We start from the raw sequence: 21,132 nt of genomic DNA, 5'->3' as shown, positions 1-21,132 counted from the left end.
AAAGCAGTTAGTTTAATTTTAATCATTTTGCTTTTCAACTAGACTGGTGCGCTCCCAGACCAAGTAAATGTATAAAGGCTGCTCTGTATCCTTAACAAAATGCTGGCTAACCAGCTATAAACATAACAGAGCTTGTTAAAGTTAACAAAAAGTCACATTGTTTGCTAGCTAACTCAGTAAAACATTAACAAAATGTTACATTGTTTGCTATCTAGCTAAAAATTTAAACTGTTGCTTTGTTTCTAGCTTAACAAAATATCGGCTTGCCAGCTACAAACATAACCGAACATTACAGAACATGTTTTCTGGCTTGCTAAAAAGTTATCAAAACGTCACATTGTTTGCTAGCTAACTTAGCTAAAAGGTTTACAAAATGTCATATTGTTTGCTAGCTAACTTGGGTAAAAGGTTTAAAAAAAATGTTACATTGTTTGCTAATTAGCTAAAACATTGGCTACCTTACAACATACCTACCACATTGTCGCAATATCAATAAATATCTAGATAAAAAAAGATCACGATATTTGATCATTTATGACACCCAGCTGAACCAGTTTTTGTTTTTGTTTTTTGTAAATCAGATATTAATGAAGGTTTTCAGTGACGTGTAACCAGTTTTTCAGTTCTTTGAGAAGCACAAACAAAAACTCCATTTACCTTTCATTTAATTGAGACAGCTTGTTACGTTAGACCAATTATTTTGAACCCAAATGTAAAAACAGAAACACTGAGGCAGGGGAAATGGTACAAGAAAAGGAATGTATGTTAACAATACATGATGAATGAATCAGTGTCTTTGCAAGGTGGGGGCAGGTGCGGTAGCTGAGCCATGAGTCAGAGGCATGAGCAGGGGAGGCAAGTTGGGCAGGGGTGAGACAGAGACAGGAATCGGGCTGGGTGGCTGCAGGCAGGAGACAACAGTGAGTAATAAAGCTTAAACGCAGATCACAAAGAATCAAAGTGGCTGGAGCTAGACTGACTTTATATAGCCGAGTTGACTGGAGATGAGTGGCGGCTTTGCTCCGGACAGCTGCACACCTGATCCCAGTCCTGTGATCAAGAACGCAGAGAAACGGAGCCGGAGGGAAATATCATAAAACTTCATCACTGTAAAAAAAAACATACAGTATTTTAGTTTAATCTAACTTATCTTTTTTCATTAACTTAACATGAATATACAAGTTTTATTTGTTAAAGTTAGTTAAAGTCAAAATTTATTTATTTTCAAAATTTATAAACATGAGTTCTTTTGAGCTGAAATGACTTGAAACTGCACAGAGTTCACTCAATTTGGTCAGCTCATATTAGCAGACTTCCCAGCATGCATCTTTCGCAATGTTGAAACACTGAGAACCATGATGAAAGATCGTACTGAATTCAGTTATTACATATAATTTCAAATATTGAGTGAACTGAGAAAACATACAAAAAAAAAAAAAAGTTTGTTAATGTGAGTTGTGAGGAGTTGTTGGTTCCACTTAATATCTCAGGCTTATCAAGCATGTTTTCTCTTATACAACTGAATTATTTAACTTGAAAAGTTTGTTTTGAATCACTGACACTAACTTTTTTCATTTAAAATAAATAGTTAGCCTTTTTACAGTGGCACATTAAACCATGTCTGTATCTATTTCCAATTTGAGTGGACTGATGATTTAACACCGTTTTCAAAGCAACAGAAGGTTTTACTGTTTCAGCTCTCACATTGTTAGAGGAGCACAGTTGGCATTGTGCAGATTTACAGTGCTGCCACCCTTTAGACAGGATACACATATCCTTTCTATACTGGATATATCCGTTCCAGACGCACACACCGTTAAACTCTGACCACAGTCCTGCTTGTTTTGGAAGTAGCTCAACGTGAAAGACAGGCAGTTGCAAGGCTGCACGTTTTTTTTGATTTAAGGACGGACGGATGCAGAGATATTGAGATATTAAAGCTTTGCTCTCCACACTGAAACAAGCCTGAATTTGAACACTCCTTTTATTTTGTTAATTTTTTATTAGCGAACAACATTAAAATGCTGGGTTTTTTAAAAGTAAAGTACATTTTAGGGAACAATACACATTAATTAACATAAGCACATGATGTGCCAGATTTTAAACGTACAGGCTAATTTTCATCTGCTGGCCCATGCAGTTTGATGGCAAATTAAATAAGCATAAAAAACAGGCCAAAGCACATAAAACAATATCAGAACTATATAACATAAAAAAACATTAAAGAAAATATACTGTACAAAAGCACATAAACACAGGCAGTTAGCAAAACAATGACATAACTTCTAATACTGCAGATTGTGACAGGATTATGACATGTCTGTAAATATGACGTAACAGCCAACAGGTGGTTAGCTAAGCGTAGCATGAAGATTAGAAACAGGAAGCAGCTAGCCTGTCGCTCAAGTCGCCAGACTGTGCGTAGATTTATTAGTGAGCTTAAGAGGTGGTTTTTGTTAGCTTTGACATGAGCCAAGCTAGTTATTTTCCCGTTTCCAGCGAGTCTAGTCCTGAAGGGGCAGGCTAGACTCCTCGAGTCTTCGTAGTCTGCGTCACGTGTTTTGCTAGCTCCCCCAGCTAGCAAAGTCACTCGTTGTTGCTAGCCTCCATGGTCGACAAGGACACTCATTGGCACCTCATATAGTATAGAAGTTTTCCAGGCTAGCAAAGGCACTCATTGTTCTCTGTGTGTATGTGGTTTGCTAGCCACCCCAGCTAGCAAAGTCACTCTTTGTCTTTTGTGTATTCTGTATCTTGCTAGCCTCCATGGTCAGCAAGGACACTCGTTCGCACCTCATGTGCTCTGTAAGCTTCCCTGGCTAGCAAAGACACTTGTTGTCTTCTGTGTATTATATCTGATTTAGGAGGTTAAGTTGACTTTTTATTATGTTTGCTTTACATAATTTGACGTTAATGATGATTTGAAGTTGATTTGTTAATAAAAAGAGTCTTTGTTTACACTTTTGTCTTTCTGTTCTTCCTTTTTCCATGGTTACTTTTAATTAATGTTACACCCCACGTAGCTTAATGTAAGCTAAGCTAACTGGCGGCTAGCTGTTGCTTCATATTTAGCATACAGACATTTGAGTGGTGTCAGTTTTCTCATCTAACACTCGGCAAGAAACCAACTATGCGTATTTAGCAAAATGTCCAACTACTGCTTTAACTTTATGCCTTTCTCATGATTTACATAACTGAATCTTTTCTCCATTATGACAGTCAACTGCTGGTCAAATTGTGCACAACGACACTTACATATCAGAAAGTTACCTCCAAAATGTAGGATTTGTAAATGTATGCATACAGTCTTTTACAGAGCTCCCTTGGAACTGATGATACAAAGCATTACTGGGATAAATTATGCAAGAAGAGTGCCGTGTCAGCCAGGTTGGCAACCCACCAAATGCATCCAAAATATAAATACAACTGAAAAGAACCTCCTCCCATACCCGGTGTTTAGAAGTGAGAATAAAAACAGCCCACTTCAACCACTTCAAATTCAATTAAATCAACACTCTGACTGTTTATGTCTTGTATTTGACTGTGATATCCTGCGTTTGTTGGCGCCTTTTTATCTATGATCTTGTCCTAAAAGTTGCAGCACGTTTGGCCATCAACAGTTCCTCTATGAATTACTGCTTCCTGTTAAGATGAGGCCTGGCACGCCGACAATGCCTGACAGGAAAAAGTTGTGACTGTTACTGTCAGTGTCCTGTATTTTATTTTAAATTGAATCTGTGTGTGTGTGTGTTTTAGTGTGTGTGTGTGTCCTACGAGACAGGGGGCATTTTACCCACGTCATCATGTTGGACTGAGACTCGCGGCATCAAAGAGGACCTGAAAGAGAACGTCAGAGGAACGACATGAGCCATTGTCCTCCTGGTCTGCTGTGCACCGGAAAACAGTGTTCATGATCCCATAAAACTGTTTTTGCCACGTTTATGGAGGAGCTGCCCACATACAGTGAGGTCTTTATGGCCTGTAGGTTTTCATACTATAGAAAACAGAAGGTGCTGTCATTATAAACGTCACCTAATCAGTGAGACCAAACTGAGACTTTTCTATTTTGATAATTTGGTCAACACTAAATACTCATGAAATTAGATTTTATTGTGGCAAAATGGCAGCAAGTACAATTTAAAATAAAAGAGAATTAGGGTTGTGCAACAGTATGTAATAATTCAACCAATGATAACTTGCACTCTGTCCTTTTCTGTCCTTATTATAATGTTTTTTGGGTTGTCCATGTGTTTATATGTCCCATTCTTGTGAACACAATATCTCAAGAACGCCTTGATGGAAATTCTTCAAACTTGGTACAAATGTCCACTTGGACTCGAGGATAAAGTGATTAGATTCATGGTCAATGGTGGTCAAAGGTCAAAGGTCAAGGCCACTGAGACCTTACGTGCGTCCCATTTTTTGTGAATCTCCAGGACACTTGGAGGCATACAACTGCAAGGTGATAGTTTTTTTCTCCTTATTTTGTTTTTGTATTTTTATCCCAGCCAAGGTGCTGGGATAAAAATACAAAAACAAAATGGCAAGGTGCCAAGGTGTAAGCCTGGGAGACATCATGCGATCAGACGTCAAGCCACCCTCGTGCCAATTAAGGGTTGGGTTTAGTTTTTTAGTCCACAAAACACTGCTGTGTGTGTGTTGCAGAATCTCCCAAACAATAGAAGTGAATGGTGACCAGTTTTCAAACATAAAAAAAAAACTTAAAACAACATAAAATGCTTCCATACTGCTCGTCTGGTGTAAATAACAACTGGGGTCACTGGCCAGAGAGACTAGTTGTTGGCAATGGCTAAAAATTCAGTTCAATTTAATTAAATTAAAAATGTATTTTTACTGTGACTGGGAGCACAAACATTGTTCAGGAGCAAATACTTAAGAGGCTTAATGTGTCTGGCTCAAGAGTGTGTGTGTGGGGGGGGGGGGGGGGGGGCGGGGGGCGGGGGGGGGCCCATATGGGGGGCCATATATCAACACACATATGGCACACCGGCCATATGTGTGTTGATAACCTCTGCCTCGGGAGGGGTGGCCAATGGAGCTGGTAGATGGCCTGTGGAGGGAGGGGACTGAGGCCAGGACCATTTCCCATCATGGGAAGTGTACGGCTGGAGGAGTTTATAAACTCCCACCCCTGTTTACATCTCACCCACAGTCTGATCAATTCTCATGCTATCAACGCAACAGAGAGGAAACATCTGTCCCACATCTGGAGCGAGTTGGGTTTAGTTAGAAAAAGGGGGCACAAGCTTTATAAGAAATGGATTGTGAAATCTGTTGAGTGCTCTGAGATCCTTCAGCATTATATAGTTTGGCTGTCCCCTCATTGTGAAATGAGCCTTGTTTGAACTTGGCTGACCGCTCATCGTAGACCTCAAGCCTTGGACTGTACTACTTACTGATTCTCTTGGACCCTCCTTCAGCCATCTGCACCGATGTATAGCAGCGGCTACTCCCACGTCTCCAAGTACAGCCCGCAAGCCCAAAAGAAGATGCAGTACCGCTCGAAGGGCAAGAGCTGCGGCTACTACATGCGCATTGTCTTCTTCTTCTCCTCCCTCATCCAGTCTCTTATCATAGTCAGCCTGGTGCTCTTTCTGATCTACGGTAAGAAGCAGGACTCGCCGTCCACATCGAGGATCCAGGACCTGGAGGATAGCTTCAGCCGGCTCTCCATAGAGAACGTGGCCCTGAGGCATCAGAGGAAGAACCTGACCACCTTACTCAACTCCACCCTGACCGAGAAGGCCCGTAATGACTTTGACCTGGCCAAGCTGCGCTTCGTCTCCAACATCTCAGCAATACTCATCCAAGATATGGACAAGAAGCTGGTGAGAAAACCTTTTGATTATGTCGAATGGGCAAGTTCTTGTCTTTGGTACCGTGGTTCTCAAACTGTGATGTGGGCTGCAGGTGGGGTGAGGAGGAGCAGGGGGAAGATATGGAAGGAAATGAATGAAAACCCCAAAAAGTGTGCTGGAGCTATCATGCTAACCTTTATTTCACTAAAACTGCCAGAAAACGTTTGAGAACCACTGCTTTTACTATGAGTGAGTGTTCGTGTGTAATTCATGTTATTATGTCATGTGGAACTGAACTCCCAAGCTTTCAACAGCAGTAGAATTTATGCTGTGGACATGTTTGTATCAGTATGATTCACTAAGCGTTGTTAATGGAAAGGTAAAGGAAAATATGTATCAATATATCTGGGATGCTTAAGCAAAATTGACCCGCGGCCAAGCAGGGATTAAACACCAGGCAGGTTGGTCCGGTGCCCCGGGGCCTCTGACCTCCTGGAGGCCTCCAAAAACTCCACCAACTGTGGCAAATGAAACAAATCAATAGAGTGGGAGTTTGTTTTGAAACATTAACCAGAGAATGCATAATTACTTTGTTTGCAAATGAGAAAAATAAATGTGCATATACACGTAACTTTATGTTTATGCTAATAGCAAATGTGGGCTATTTTTTGGTGAAACTTTAATGTTTTCTGTAAATGTATAATCATAATTATGGCCAAAGAAGGGTTTGCAGTTCAGAGCATAATCAGACATGACATGATCTGATATAGGTAATACTATAGTATTGTTTCTGATGTGTGTATGTGTTTAGAATTGATTAGGACTACATATTATGGATGAGTTATAATATATAAAGAAATTATCTCTTTTGCAATTGTCCTTATGACTTTGCATTATTTTACATCCTCTGTGCCCTAGATTATAATAAATCCAGTGCTTTTGACCAGTTTAAATATCTGTAAAGTGGATGGGAATCATTTTTTTTTTGCATATGATCAGTTTTTGGCACAACACCTGGGAGCAGCAAGGTATGTACCTGGGAGCCTCTGCGTTCTTAGTCCATGCCTGCCCTCAGCAAAAAAAAAGTTGCCAAAGCTCAAGCTTTGAGCTTTAACAGCATTGTCCTGTTTTCAGATGTTGAGTATATTTACACCACTGATTACTGTCTAAGTATAATGTAGATATTATTTTAGGTTTTTAGAGCAAGATGCAACGCAACAGATTATCTGCATTTTAAATACTATTTAATTTGTTTTATTCATAAGGACATATGCATGAATCAACATTTCCGTAAATGTGCCAGAGTGTTATTTTCAGCCACAGTCCTTTGGCAAGATGTTTTGAGACCTATAAAATTGTAGAAATTCACACAATGAAGAAAACAGGACACCATGGAGACAGAAACAGCAACAAAACAAGAAGTTTCAAGACTGAGCGCACCAGGAAACAGCAGAACATCAGTACAATGGCACAGAATAAAAACAAACAGCATTTTGGCACAAACAGTCACGGAAGCAACGTGAATCAACAACACAAAGTTAAGCAACACTGACCAGAACCTTCTTTTGATTCATGCAGACATGCAGAGCAGCAATAAACAGGCAATCTAGGACTTATGACAGGGTGGCTAGGTCATTAAAAACTTGTAAAAGCTTTAAAAAATAACAATCAGACTTAAATTCGGTTTGAGAAGGTCTTAAATATTTACTTATTGAATGCTGTAAACATGTTTTAAATTTCACTCAAGGCCTAAAATGCCTGTTTGCATTTAATCTTTGGCGAAATTGACAAAAGTGTAAAAAGTAGAGCAATCATCAGTCCAATCAGTTCGAGGAAGTTCATTTATTATGACAGCAGACTTTCTGTAGGCCAAATGAGACAAGAGGATCCATGAACATATTTGGACAAATATTCTCTAACTCATTTTGCTGACTTATGAATGGACAACATACTCACAACAGTACGTCTTTATCTTCACATCTGATGTTTAGGTTTAATGCAAAATTGATCTTAAATTGAATTAAGAAGTCTTAAAATGTCAACGAGTCAAAGTACCACTTTAGACCCATGTGTCAATGATCAGTTGTTTTTTTTCTGTTTGTCTACATCTAAAACACCAATGTTTTTTCTTTCAACACAAACAGCAACAGTGCAATGGCGAGTTGTTCTTTTGCAAGTCCACAAATCGTTTACCTGGCCAGTGCCCACCATGTAAGTATGACATATCAACCTGAAAATAATCAAATAAATATATAAAATATTTGAGTTATTCTCCCTAACCCTTAGATATTTGCCTATTTCTTCTCTCTTTTTCCATTATTGTTCATAGTAATGCAACAACCTGGCTGCAACTGTGGGCTGCTGGTCGAACAGTTGAGAGCCAGGCTTGAGCTTGTCGAGTCCAACTTCACACAAACAACTCAGAGGATGAGGATGGAAATGGACCAGATCGCCAAAGACAGGGACAGCCTCAACTTGGAGGTCATCCGTCTGCGGAGGGACAAATCCACACATGAAAAGGAGGTGGAGTTCTACAGACAGAAATGCAAAGATGACTTCACCCTCTCTTTGAGCGGCGTCTCCAACGTCACCAAGGCTTTCCTGCACAAGGTCGACTCCCTCTTCCCAACACACATCGCCTTCCAGCTCACCTGCCCGAAACAGAGGGAGCACCTGGAGCAGATCCGCACCAACTGCACCAGCCTGTCCAGAGAGGTGGAGGACAAGTTCCAGCAGTACCTGAACAGCGTGGGGGAACAGGTGTCACGCATCCAGTCTGAGAACAGCCGCCTGAAGGCAGAGAACTGGCGACTGACCGAGGACTACCGCTGGTGCAGCCAGAACCGCACGGGCCTGATCCAGCAGAACAAACAGAACTTGGATAAGTTTCAGCGGAAACACGACGAGGACAAGGAGAGACTCCTGCTGGACAAGATGAAGCTCAATGGACAGATAGAGGTCCTGCAAAACAGCGTCAGATATAAAATGAAAGAGGTTGAACACCTTGCAGAGCAGCTCAAGCAGCTCAACATGTCCTGCATGGCTTCGGTAAGAAAACAAGTCCTATGACTGATTATATGAAGCGTTATAAGCAAGAGCAAGGCCTCGAGGGCCTACATTCAGTCACTTAAGACTAAATATTTAAATTAGACCAGATTTAAATGTTTAAATGATACTTACTGTGCCAAGAACAATCTTGTAAAACCGGCTAAACTATGTTAATTCTCTCCTCATCATTTTTATTGATCCCCTCAGTGTCTTAGATAAACATTAGCAATATTAGTTAGCAAGCTAGCATCATCATCTTCATTCAAACTCAACATAAACGAAATAAAGCTAATCAAAAACATACTGGATTATCTTTCCCCTGTTCCAACAATCACCAGCTCTAGTTTGGTCAAAATAAACCCAAAATTCATCGCATTATATGTGAAAATATTCTGGCTGCACAGTTTTGTTTGAAAGAATATGACGATGCTAACTAGCAAGCTAACGATGATTTAAGACACTGAGGTGATTATCAAAATGGCTGAAAACACTATATACAAAATGGTAGATACTGTTAACAATATGTACCACACTAACTGTGAAAACAGAAGTAACTAAGAATGAAAAAGTTTGTAGGCAAAGGTAACAGGAAGTAAACATGCATGCTATTGCATAGTTACATAGCGGCCAACTTTTACTACAAAACCCCTTTTATATGTAATGATTTGCATAAATTTGTGTAGCAATTACATCATTTTGTGCACTGATTCTAGCTTTGCTGTCAATAATACTCTCCTTCTCTGCGTTATCATAGGATATATTTGCTTATATAACACCCGTAGAGAGACTACAATCCTAACAAAGCCCTTATCCCAGTGCTTTGAGATCTTAAGTCCTTACATAAGATGTATGAGATCAAAGCAGCCTGACAGGTTATTGGAACTGATCCAGCTTTAAGTGCAGAGGAGGAGGCAGATAGAGGAGGGAAACTGTCTGCCAGTAGAGTACAAGAGGGCAGAAGGGTGAGAGGTGGGCAAATGTTTCTGCCAGATGTTATGTTAAAGGGATAGTTTGAATTATTTAAAGCGAGGTTGTGTAAGGTTCTCATCAGTAGTCAGTGTATTACCCACCTAGGCACACCCCCAGTTTGGAGAAGCAAGGGGGGCCAGCAGAAGACCTTTACTGACGGGAATCCGCTTTTATACAAGCCAAATATCACTCTTTCCAAATCAACCAAACTCCATATGCAAAATCAATAATTTTACCTCACAGAGTACTTGAGTTGCTGGTCTTCCGCTGCCTTGGTGTGAGTGTTTGTATTATTGTGTGACTTTAGTGTTTTCAAAGGATAGTTCAGATTCACCAAAGTCACACAATAACACAAACAAACTAACAAATAAAGACAGCAGAAGACAATCAATTCCTATGTTTAACAAGGTAAAATGACCAATTTTGCCTATGGAGTTTGGTTGGTTTTGAGAAAAAGCTACTTGACTAATATAACAGCAGTGACCATTTTTAAGTGGCTAAAATACCTTTTGTTGCTGACCCTGTCCAAACTGGGGGCTCATCGACTGGCATCTACTGTAGGTAATACACCGACTATTGATAAGTAGCTCATACAACTCCACAATAAATAATCTGAATCATCAGGGGTTTGTGTCTTAAAACAGAAAATAAAATACAGTATAATATAATAATGTTTTATAGCAATTCAAAATAGTTTGGTTGTATTATGTAATGTTAATGAAATCCATTTTCAACAAGTGGAGATTTTCCCATATTAACATTGCTCTCATTTGATTTCAGCTGGGATACGGTGGATTTCCAGGCACAGGTCTGAATGGAGGATCCAGCTCTCCTGGCATGACTCAGCTCGGCAGAACAGTGCCAGGTTTGGGCTACGGTTCATCTGGGTCATCATACAATAAGCCAGCATCAACTGGAACCGGCTCCTCAAACACATGGTCAACTGGGTCAAGTAGCGCCAACAAGCCAGCATCAACTGGAACCGGCTCCTTAAACCCATGGTCATCTGGGTCAAGTAGCTCCAACAAGCCAGCATCAACTGGAACCGGCTCCTTAAACCCATGGTCAACTGGGTCAAGTAGCTCCAACAAGCCAGCATCAACTGGAACCGGCTCCTCAAACACATGGTCAACTGGGTCAAGTAGCTCCAACAAGCCAGCATCAACTGGAACCGGCTCCTCAAACACATGGTCAAGTGGGTCCAGCAGCTCCAATAAGCCAGCTTCTACTGGGACAGGCTCTTCAAGCTATGGGTCAGCAGCGTCAAATCCTAGCTCAAGTTCAACAAGCTTGAATAAGCCAACACTGACTGGAAGAACCTCAACAACCTCTGGGTCATCTGGGTCGACTGGATCGACGAATAAAGGCAGCACTGGATTCAGCTGGCTTGGGTTGGGAAACAGTAACTCAGGACAAAGTAAGCCAGGAACTGGAACAGGGAGAGGACCAACCACTGGGACTGGTTATGGTGGAACTGGATCACTTGGTGCAGGAAGGACGAGTGGAGTGGGAAGTGGATCAGGTGAGAATAAATATATGTAGTAGTTTTCATTCTAAGGTATGGTTGACTCAGATTATGGGTGGTATCTAGCCATGCAGACAGTTTTGGTTTTATTTGCCCCGATTTTGAGAGATCCTTCCCTGAGATTTCAGCCCCAACCCAGTACAATAAAAGTAAAGCTTGATTGATTATGTCATGGCTGAATAGTGACAAAAAACTGTTTTCTTGTGTTCAACCAACAGTCAACATTGCTCAGCATATTAAAGATCTACAACGCCTCATCAACCCGTCTGGCCCAGAGTGAGTATTAAAGTCCTTGTCTACTCAAAAAAGTTTTTCTTCTTGTTCCTACAGTTGGATGTTTGAGCTTCAGCGTGCAGACCGATGTATGTTCAGAGGAAGGCTGTTTTCATATTCATCTGCTGAAAGTAAAAAAGTTTCTCTGTGATCACTGAAAATCAGACTTTAAGGGGCGGGCCTATGAGCATGATTTGTGACATCACAAATAGTTCTGTCTCATTTCATCTCTGTCCAATTTGCAACTTGTGCGATGTAAAAACTTGAACCTATCAGGGCACATACGCCGAGACGGACTGAACACTGACGTAGGAGAAATTTGCATATTAATGGTTTCAGGAATTTTTAATGAGGTGAAAGGATTAGATACCTCTTTAAGGATTTTAATTAGGAAATTATACTCTCTTTTTGAGAAAAAACACATCAGATAAACATCATAGTTCCAAGCTGACTATTTGTGTATAATGATTCAAAAATATTTTGAAACATTTATTGTTCGGTTGGCGTCTCTTTGAAGCTCTAAATATTTAGTTTCTTCTTCTTCTTTTAAGGCTTGGTGATTCTGTAAAATAGCAGGGCACTGAGGTTTTCTGCAAATGTTACTCAAACAGAAGTAAACAGTTCGTTTGTTGGGGACTATTTTCAGCTGCGGAGTAATACACATCTTGTGCTCTAGTGAGCATTTACAGTAGCACAGTATGTCTGTAGTACTGACTTGAAATCAGCTGCAGTGTCCGTGTTCACTGAGATGAAGGAACATGTCACCAGCCAGTGCAACAGTGTGGCTCACTGATGTGTTTTTAATAGTTTCTGGACAAAACGTAAGTTATAAGACACAAAAGAATAAAGTAAATCAGACTTTAACATCGCAGTACTTGTTAATCTGATTGATTCATCGTGGATTTTGGTTTTCTGCATGGGAACTGTTGACAATAAGACAAATATAGAATATCACCAATATTTTTAGGTTTGATTCACTCACTCGTTTTAGAAAAAATAATGTAATATTTTTTTGTCTGTCTCTCTTTTCTCTTTTTCCAGAGACAAACAAGAGCTCTCCAGAGCGATGGGTTAGTTCACCTTGATGAGAAATAACCACCAACAAAGGGATTCATCGTCCATTGCATCTATAACACACAGCTGAATCCAAGCTTCTCATATTGAGTTCACATGTTGTATATCAGTATAAATGTACCATATATTATACACTGTTTGTGACAGTTTGTACTTCAGTATGCATTTAGAAAAGTAATTTGAATACCTTTTTGCACTTTTGATCATAAAATGTGAAGTTTTTGTGTTAATGATTCGTATCTACACAGTAGGCAACTTAGCATGAACAGGCACATGTTGTATTTTTATGCTGTAAATACAGAAGAATAAAAGCTTTGTTCGAACATAAGCACATCAACTGTGCCTGTCTCTTCTTTATAAACAAAGCTATTTAAGATATTATCCAATGCAGAGCCGGAAATAACTGTTTGTCCCTGCGTGCGTCACCTATTGTGTGGCTAATTGTCTACAAATGACTCCCCAACCCCTCCTGTGATGTTTCGGCGAGATTTACTGGCAAAGCGATTTAATCCCTCCAGCATGTTTATGTTTACCTGCCAACCTGTCAGCAGGCCGGCGGAGGCAGATGGGAGGAACCTTTGGAAACGCTCCTGTTCACATGCTGCTGCTAAACAACAATGTGCCATCACTTAAGTGAAGAGAACAAGGATATCCACAGCCTAAATAAATCCCATTACATCACTTATAAACAACACGAGGGGTGAAAAGACGGAGATTGTCTGAGTGTCCGATGATTGACCTCAATGCAACAAAAGCAGCCAAATTTTATCTTTAATCTTTAGTATTTGTTTGATTTACAGGCAGAGATAAATTAATATAGAACAATATAAAGAGGGTTGTTTGTGTTTAGAAATAAAAATCTCATGTTTGACCATTTGTGACGCATAAATAGCACTTTTCCTTACATCTGTGTGTACATCTCAGTCTCTGCCTTGACATTGATCGTAGAATTAGGTCAGAGAAAACTGACTTTCATTAGTCAACAGCAACATTACCATGGAGGCAAACCGGAGCGGGGAAACAAACCGTCATGAGAACAGACAAACATCCTGTTCGTCGCACTGTGAAAGGATGGGAACGCGCTGTTAATTCAAGTACCAAAAGTGTGTTGGCGCCAATTAATAAATACAGTACTTAGACCAGAGTGAAGGGAGAGCTCTTCCCCGTCTAAAGGATATCCTTTGTTTAACATCAAGTGTTTTTCCACATTTGGGATGTGCGGCTCACCGCTGTGAGGATATTAAAGGTCAACCGGTGGGACGCTTCGGGGAGTACACTGACAAAGACACAGGACAAGTTAAAACTACTCACTGGAAAATCATAATAATAATTGTGCAAACATGTTTCCTGTCATCTCAGTGCTTTTTTTTCCTGTCTATTATCGTTTTTTTTTATCCCCAACACGCAAATAACCATCACCATTGTTTCATCTGACACAGTGAACAATAATTATTAGGTTATTATTTCACTCTTACTTACACTTTTTTATATATTCTGTGACATAACAACGCTGTTAAACTCACTGGAATCAACTAATCTTTCCTCATTAAATTAAATATAAATATTTCATTTTATTTATTCAACGTAATCAAACTTAAAATATCGAGTATTTATTTTCAGGACACTTCAGAACTCAAACATGAGTTCTTTTATCTTTAAATCTTTTGACCTGAAATGCAGAGTTTCGTGAATAAACTCATTAAGTTTCTCCTGAGACCCTTCTTTTACATAGTTTGTAGAAAAACACACGTGATGAAAACTTGCTGTGTGTCTCGACACTTTATGATCAGTCACGGTTGTTTCTTTTCACAATAATGAAAATGCTGCACACCACAATGAAGTTAAATGATATTTAATTAAAAGTTAATAAATTATGATACATGCTGTTGGTTCAACTTAATTTCTTCAGCTTACTGAACATTTTTTCTCATGTACAACTGAAATAATATCAAGTTTATTTGATTAGAACTTTTTTTAAAAAACAAAATCACTTCAACTTGTCTTTTTAAATTCAGCAAACTTAACTGACCCAGTTAGTAAAAACAAGTAGTTTATGTTTACAGTGAATAACTGTTGAACTGTTCTTTTCCACTTTTACATTCATGAGCTGGTTTGCGGGTTCGGCAACCTCCTGGAGTTTATTTTGTTATTTTTAGATTTATAATTTAAATTTATTACTATTTTTTAACAGAAAAGTGATAATAATAAAATTTTTCTCATATAACTGTAACGATAACTCACTTACAGACTGTCTCTCTGCTGTTTCCTGTAATACAAGACAAAATTAATCATGAAATGGGCCTCAAATAGGATTCTGATAAAACATTAAACAGTATACAAACTTTTGTTTGTTTTTACTTAGAATTCTACGTTGGCTGAATTTGAAAAGACAAGTTGAGGTAATTTTGTACAAATACACTTTTCTAGTCAATTAAACTTAAAAAGTTTAAAGTCAGTTATACTTGAGAAAACATGTTTAATTACCTTAACAACCAAATCATAATTTAAAGTCAAAACTGTTTATAAATCCTGAAAATAAATACTCAAAAATTTAAGTTTAATTAATTTGAATACATTCAACTTGTATATTTACGTTGAAGCCACTGGCAAGAGTTTTTAACCGGTTATGAAACAGTCTCAGTTTTATACTGATGCTTCTATATGACCTATATAACGAGACCATCTGCAAGAACACTGGTTGTTTCTTGATGCCTGCCAACAAGTTGGATGCTTGAAATCAGATGAAATGAGCCTGTGTTTCCATTTTTCGAGGCAAATGTACAGTGAGGAACATGTTACGTGATGATTTTATTTTTCATGTTATATTTTGTGGTTAACACTACCATTTTTGTCCACAGGGGCCTCCAAAGCAAAACAAAATATGAAAGTTTCTGGTAGTAGCTTTAAAGTAAAGAGAAAAGATTAGATGAGTCCACTAAATTCCTGTATGATTATTTTTACACAATACAGATACAGTGGATACAAACGGCTGAAATGGGTTTTCTCATGAGGGTGGCTGGCATCGCCCTTAGGGACAGGGAGAAGCTCAGTGATCCATGAGGGACTCAGATTTGAGCCGCTGCTCCTTTGTGTAGAATGAAGCCAGTTGAGGTGGGCCGGGCATCTTGTAAAGATGCCACCCGGTCACCTCCCTATAGGGAGGTTCCAGGTACATCCAGCTGGGAGGAGGTCTTGGGGCAGACAGAGGACTAGATGGAGGGATTATATCTCCACCCCGGCCTGGGAACGCCTCAGGATCCCCCAGTCAGAGCAGGTTAATGTGGCCGGGCAAAGGGATGTCTGGGGTCCCCTGCTGGAACTGTGACCTCCACTTCAGATAAGCGGTTTAAGATGGATGGTGAAGGAGGGAGGCACTTGTTTGGCACTATATCAGGTTGTGTCTCTGCAACGCACAAGTCCAGTCAGCAGGTCTGACATCATTTATCTCGACACATTTGGTTTGTAAAATTGTTGACGTGACCATTTAGCGCTGTCAATAACTCTGCTATACTACCAAAAATAGTTAAGCAAAACTTCACTTTTTTTTTGGTGTAAAAAAAGTCAAGTAATTCAACCAACGCTGTCTAATAGCCTTAAATCAGGTGTGAACGATCATTTATTAGTCTCTCCATACTCTCCTTCTTTTTCATCACTGGATCATTATTTAGGTCATGTGTGCCGCTGAGATCAGGGTCATCTACGTGGTCTGTTTGAGCCTGAGTGATTCAACGCCGGCTATTCTCTGGGGATGTTGACCCTCATGCATTGTGGACAGCACTGAGACCACTGACGCAGACTTGGGGCCATTTTGTCGCAGCCTGTCCCGCCACAACCTCCCCCCCCTCCTGATGCAGGAAAGGGAACAGGTCTTATGATTACGACCTCCTTCCTCACCTGGGGTTGCGGGACAGTGACCTCTTTTGTCTGTGGCTGCTAATGTTCCCCCTTTACTGTGACTTCTAATTGCATTTCCTATCTGCCCGGCCTCCCTCGGGCCCAAGGCTGCCCAGGCTGGTAAAGACATCAGGGGGCAAAACCCTTTCTCTTGTACAGATACTATAGCATTGAGGGGCAGTGAGGTAAGCGCTGGAAACAGCTGGGAGGGAAAATGTACCATACCACTGACGTCCTTCAATGCAACCATGACTTTCACCTTGACCTCTCTGCAAAAGAGTTCTGGAAAGAAAAACAATGGCCAGCTTAATTGCTTAAAGAGGATGGGTTTGACTTCACGTAACCCCTGTTTGAGCAGCTCAACCTAATGTAGCCTCGGTTTTATGGCCATGCAGTCCAAAAGTCTCACACGTGATGTCAACTTCTGACTGACACCACGTGCAACTTTTCTCAGAATTACTGACAGAACACAAACAACCAACAACTCTTGTTTGCAGCGGGTGTACAGCTTGTACTGACATCCTGGTCAATAATCACTCAAAATATTAACAACTGTGTTAGAAAATATCAATTTCACTGATTAAACTTGAAGGTAAAACTTTGTGTGCCTAAAAATTTCGGGGGACATGTGAACCGTGGTGCAAGAGCACAAGATTTCAGCAAGAACACACCCAGTCACTGAGCTTCAGCTACAGCCATCAGCCAGTTAGCTTAGCTTAGCACAAAGACTGGAAACAGGAGGAAACGGCTATCATGGTTCTGTTGGAGCAAAATCCACACAGCATCACCTCTAAAGCTTCATGTTATATGTTTAAGCTGCACACAAACTGAAGTGTAATGACATCTTGTGAGCCTATGGGGAGGGGGAGGAACAATTCCTGGAATTCCCTTCTTGCTTTCCTGGCATCTTCATTCATTTTTGGGTGTACTATCCCTTTAAATATCCCTACACTAAATCCCTACATCTGTGCAAAGTTTGTCACTAGAGATGATAAAGATGTCTGCACACTTCCCTAAAATCTGAGATTCAAACACATCTGAAAAAGGAACCTGGAACCTCCAGCTGAGAGTGGACTGATAAAAGATTCTGGAGGCTCTTTGTGTCCTCTAATGCTCTGCTAGCTATCTTGATGAGCACTGCTCTTTACCGATCAACCTAGTGCAAACAGCTAATCATAGCAAAGTACACATTTTAAAACATGTCTGGAGTGAACTTCAAAATTTTGTCATGTTTGGTTGTTCAGAAAAAAAAAGATTTTCTCATTTGCATCTTACGTCTGTTCACTTTTAATACGGGGTCAACTTTGGTTGATTCACTAGAGAGTTCACTCCCAGAACAAACAACGCGCACAGCTTGGCAAATCAATCCTGCCATTTTTCTTTATGTTAAATAGAAATCAAACTGTAAAATATCTTTTAAAGAAAACAACACTAAGTTGCCTGTCATTATGTAATGAGGCACCACAATGCTACGAGCTAAATGCTAACATCAGCTTGCTGACATGCTCACAAAGACACTGCTAACATGCTTGAAAAGGTCCGTGTTGCAACAGTCCTGTGGGCCGCATGGCGAGGTGCAGCTCCTGCATACAGTCTGAGATGTTTTCTCTTTCTGTGACTGATGCACAAATGAAAACTTGGTTGACTAATGGTTTAGTCAACTATCAAAGGGCAGCCCTAATGCTTTAATTCACTAATGTCTTTTTCCTCAAGTGTAAGTGGTTGTTGTCACGACTTGAGCTGCTCTAAGCTCCGACCAGCTGCAACAGTGTCCTGTTTATCTATGTCATTGATTATCCATCACATACCGAGAGCCTGACTGCTGTTACACCACAGGCAGGGACAGACAGGCGATTACTGATCATCTAGTCTGCTAAGAAAGAGTTACAGTAACTAAATCCACTGCAGAGCTTAAACACTTTCCCTCAGGATAAATAAAGTTCAGTCTTATCTGCATGCTGTCAGCTGATAAACCCGTCAGGTTGAGTTCAGGTGAAGGGACAGAGCTGGCTCAGCAGGATGTCCACTCTCTGACCCCGTCAAACAGGGGAATAATAAATATCTGCTCAAAATGATTAAGTAACATAATTTTGTATGAGACGGAGAGTTACTGTTTCCTGGTAGTTAACACTGTTAAGAGGTTATCAGTTATCTCTTCTTTATCTCAAAACACCAAGTGGAACCAAAAAGTGAGCTCTCTGGAATATCGCAAGCTTATTTCAAATGTCTGTGATAGTTTCTTAAATTTGCACGGGTCTTTTTAAAGGGTCAGGTAAAAACTATGAAGACAACACGTTTTGACAGAAGCAGGACAGCACAGACTCCAGTCAGGTCCAGTGATTTAACGCAGGGCAAATAGTGGCATGATTTTGATTTGTCCAGGTGTCAAGTTTGAAAACCTTACACTTTCAGACACACGTAAAAAATCACAGGCATTTATGGGAATTCTCTCTCATTAACTCAACATGGATATGCTATAAAAATCTAAAGAAATATAAAAACCTTTTATTTAGATTTCAGATTGTGCACTGTCAGAGACAAATCTCTCCTGAGATGCTTCTTTTTTAGAGTTTGAAGAAAACATATATGATTTAAATATACTACACTTTAAGATAAGTCACGGTTGCTTGTTTTCACACTAATGAAAATACTGTGAACCATGAAGGTTAGTATTTTATTAGTTAAATAAAAGTTGATAAATTCTAATAAACATTAAAAGTTATGAGATAAATGTCAGTTGTTGGTTCAACTTAATACCTTAAAGTTGTTGAGCATGTTTTCTCATCTGCAGCTGAACTAATATTAAGTTTATTTGACTAGAAAAGTTTATTTGTTTTGAATCATTACATCTTTTTTAACAGTGCATCTATACAATCAATGAGCTCAGATCATGTTTTTCTCCGTAATTTTATGATGACGTTTTGTTTTCCCTGACTGTCCAAATCTGGATGTGTGAAATATTTTGCCTTTGTTTGTTTCAATAATTTATGTGAAAGTAGAACATTGACTTTTAACCTCAAACCTTTTCTGTGCTTCGTCAGTTCCTGAGAACTCCCTTTTTTCCTGTTAGGATTGTTTTAGTGGAGTTTCCCCTCATTTCAGTCAACGGTGTCATATTTTAAAACTGAAAAAAGGCCACCCGAGACAAATTTGGGATTTTTGGCCATATAATGGAATTGACTTTGACCTTAAACTTGACATCTTGGACAGGAAGGGAGGCTATTTTTTAACATTATGCATTTTAATGGCCTCAGCCTGATTCTTCTCAGGAGGCCTTAGACTGTATCCTGCCTCCATCTAGTGTCCAGATCAGTGCACTGCCACACTGGAACTGGAGGGAAAAATTAATTACATGAATGTGTAATTAAATTTCTCTCTTGTTCTTCTGATTTTCTTCCCCCTCAGGTTTAAACAGTATGGTAATTTACAAAGCATGAAGCTACCTCAGCCTAAATATTTTACAGAAAAGTGGAATTTATCAGATAATTATATGATCTGTTGCTGCAAAAAAATATCATAATTTAGAGAAAGTGGGAGCTTAAGGAGTGATATTTAATTTCTATTTTTGAAACCAGTGATGGTAAGAGTACTGAAAATCTGTACTCAAGTACAAGTACTATTAGATTGCTAAAATATTAGTCAATTACAAATAAAATTACTGGTATTAGAAATATACTCAGGTAAAAGTACAAAGTCACCTCTCCAAACTAGGTTTGCACATGTTGTGTGTTTTCCTGAACCAATAGTTGAAAACATTAACAACTGATTAATCATCAATAATTTATACGATACAAAACATTTATTTCCTCATTTTTATTTTTTGTCATTTTACTGAAATTTTAAGGCTAATTTAAATTTTCCTTATTCAAAAAAAATCACAAAACAATGTCAAAATATAATATAAATATCAATTAATACATTTTTAAGTGGTTAAATTCTTAATGGCTATTCATTGATCAGTGATTAATCATTAACACCCTTACTCTAAATGTGTGCTGCTGCAGCATTGTGTTTTGTTTTTCAGTTGTGTGTCCTGGTTGTCATTTGTGATCAGATCAGCTGATTGGCTACTAAAATGCAGATGAAAGGTTTAGGTATTAGTTCAAATTGTACTCAGTACTCAACTATGATTTCAAAGTAACTAAGTAGATTACATCCTGAAATGCATACCTAAGTATGAGTAAAAGTACAGTCTTGAAAATCTACTCATAAAAGTACCAAAAAAGACTACTTAATTACAGTAATTTGAGTATTTGTAATCAGTTACTTCCACCTGTTTGAAACAAACAGCACCTGCAAACTGCAGAGTAAAGACAGTCAGTCAGAAGTCATCATACTGAAGGATGTGATCACTTTACTGTCATCTCAAACATCAGTTTCTATTAAGATCCAGTCCAGAGTCACAGTTGTCTTCTCCTCTGTCTGTCTTCACTGCTCAGTGATGCTCAAAGCAGTGACATGAAACACCCTCAGCCGGCGGAGAGACAGACAGACAGGCAGGCAGACAGACAGACAGACAGACAGACAGAC

General features: G+C 39.3%; 1 protein-coding gene across 1 annotated transcript; it reads left to right on the top strand.

Moving 5' to 3' along the window:
• Window positions 1–5,151: 5,151 nt before the first annotated feature.
• plvapa (plasmalemma vesicle associated protein a) lies at window positions 5,152–13,036 on the top strand. Its single transcript, XM_084732646.1, has 6 exons — window positions 5,152–5,849; window positions 7,964–8,030; window positions 8,149–8,867; window positions 10,617–11,358; window positions 11,580–11,637; window positions 12,676–13,036. Exons 1-6 carry the CDS (start codon window positions 5,454–5,456, stop codon window positions 12,707–12,709), a joined length of 2,016 nt encoding a protein of 671 aa, XP_084588772.1. The 5' UTR covers window positions 5,152–5,453; the 3' UTR covers window positions 12,710–13,036.
• The last annotated feature ends 8,096 nt before the right edge of the window (window positions 13,037–21,132 follow it).

This window comes from Lutjanus erythropterus, chromosome 12 (assembly GCF_056507025.1).
Source record: "Lutjanus erythropterus isolate fLutEry1 chromosome 12, fLutEry1.hap2, whole genome shotgun sequence".
NCBI lineage: Eukaryota > Metazoa > Chordata > Actinopteri > Lutjaniformes > Lutjanidae > Lutjanus > Lutjanus erythropterus.
The sequence above is the reverse complement of the archived record's forward strand: the minus strand, read 5'-3'. Positions and strand labels throughout refer to the sequence as shown.

Bases quoted from the DNA above. Each gene is read 5' to 3' on its own strand.
- plvapa (XM_084732646.1), top strand. From the start codon at position 5,454: ATGTATAGCAGCGGCTACTCCCACGTCTCCAAGTACAGCCCGCAAGCC. The intron at 8,868-10,616 runs GTAAGAAAACAA...ATTTGATTTCAG, and splicing joins ACATGTCCTGCATGGCTTCG to CTGGGATACGGTGGATTTCC. The intron at 11,638-12,675 runs GTGAGTATTAAA...CTCTTTTTCCAG, and splicing joins ATCAACCCGTCTGGCCCAGA to AGACAAACAAGAGCTCTCCA.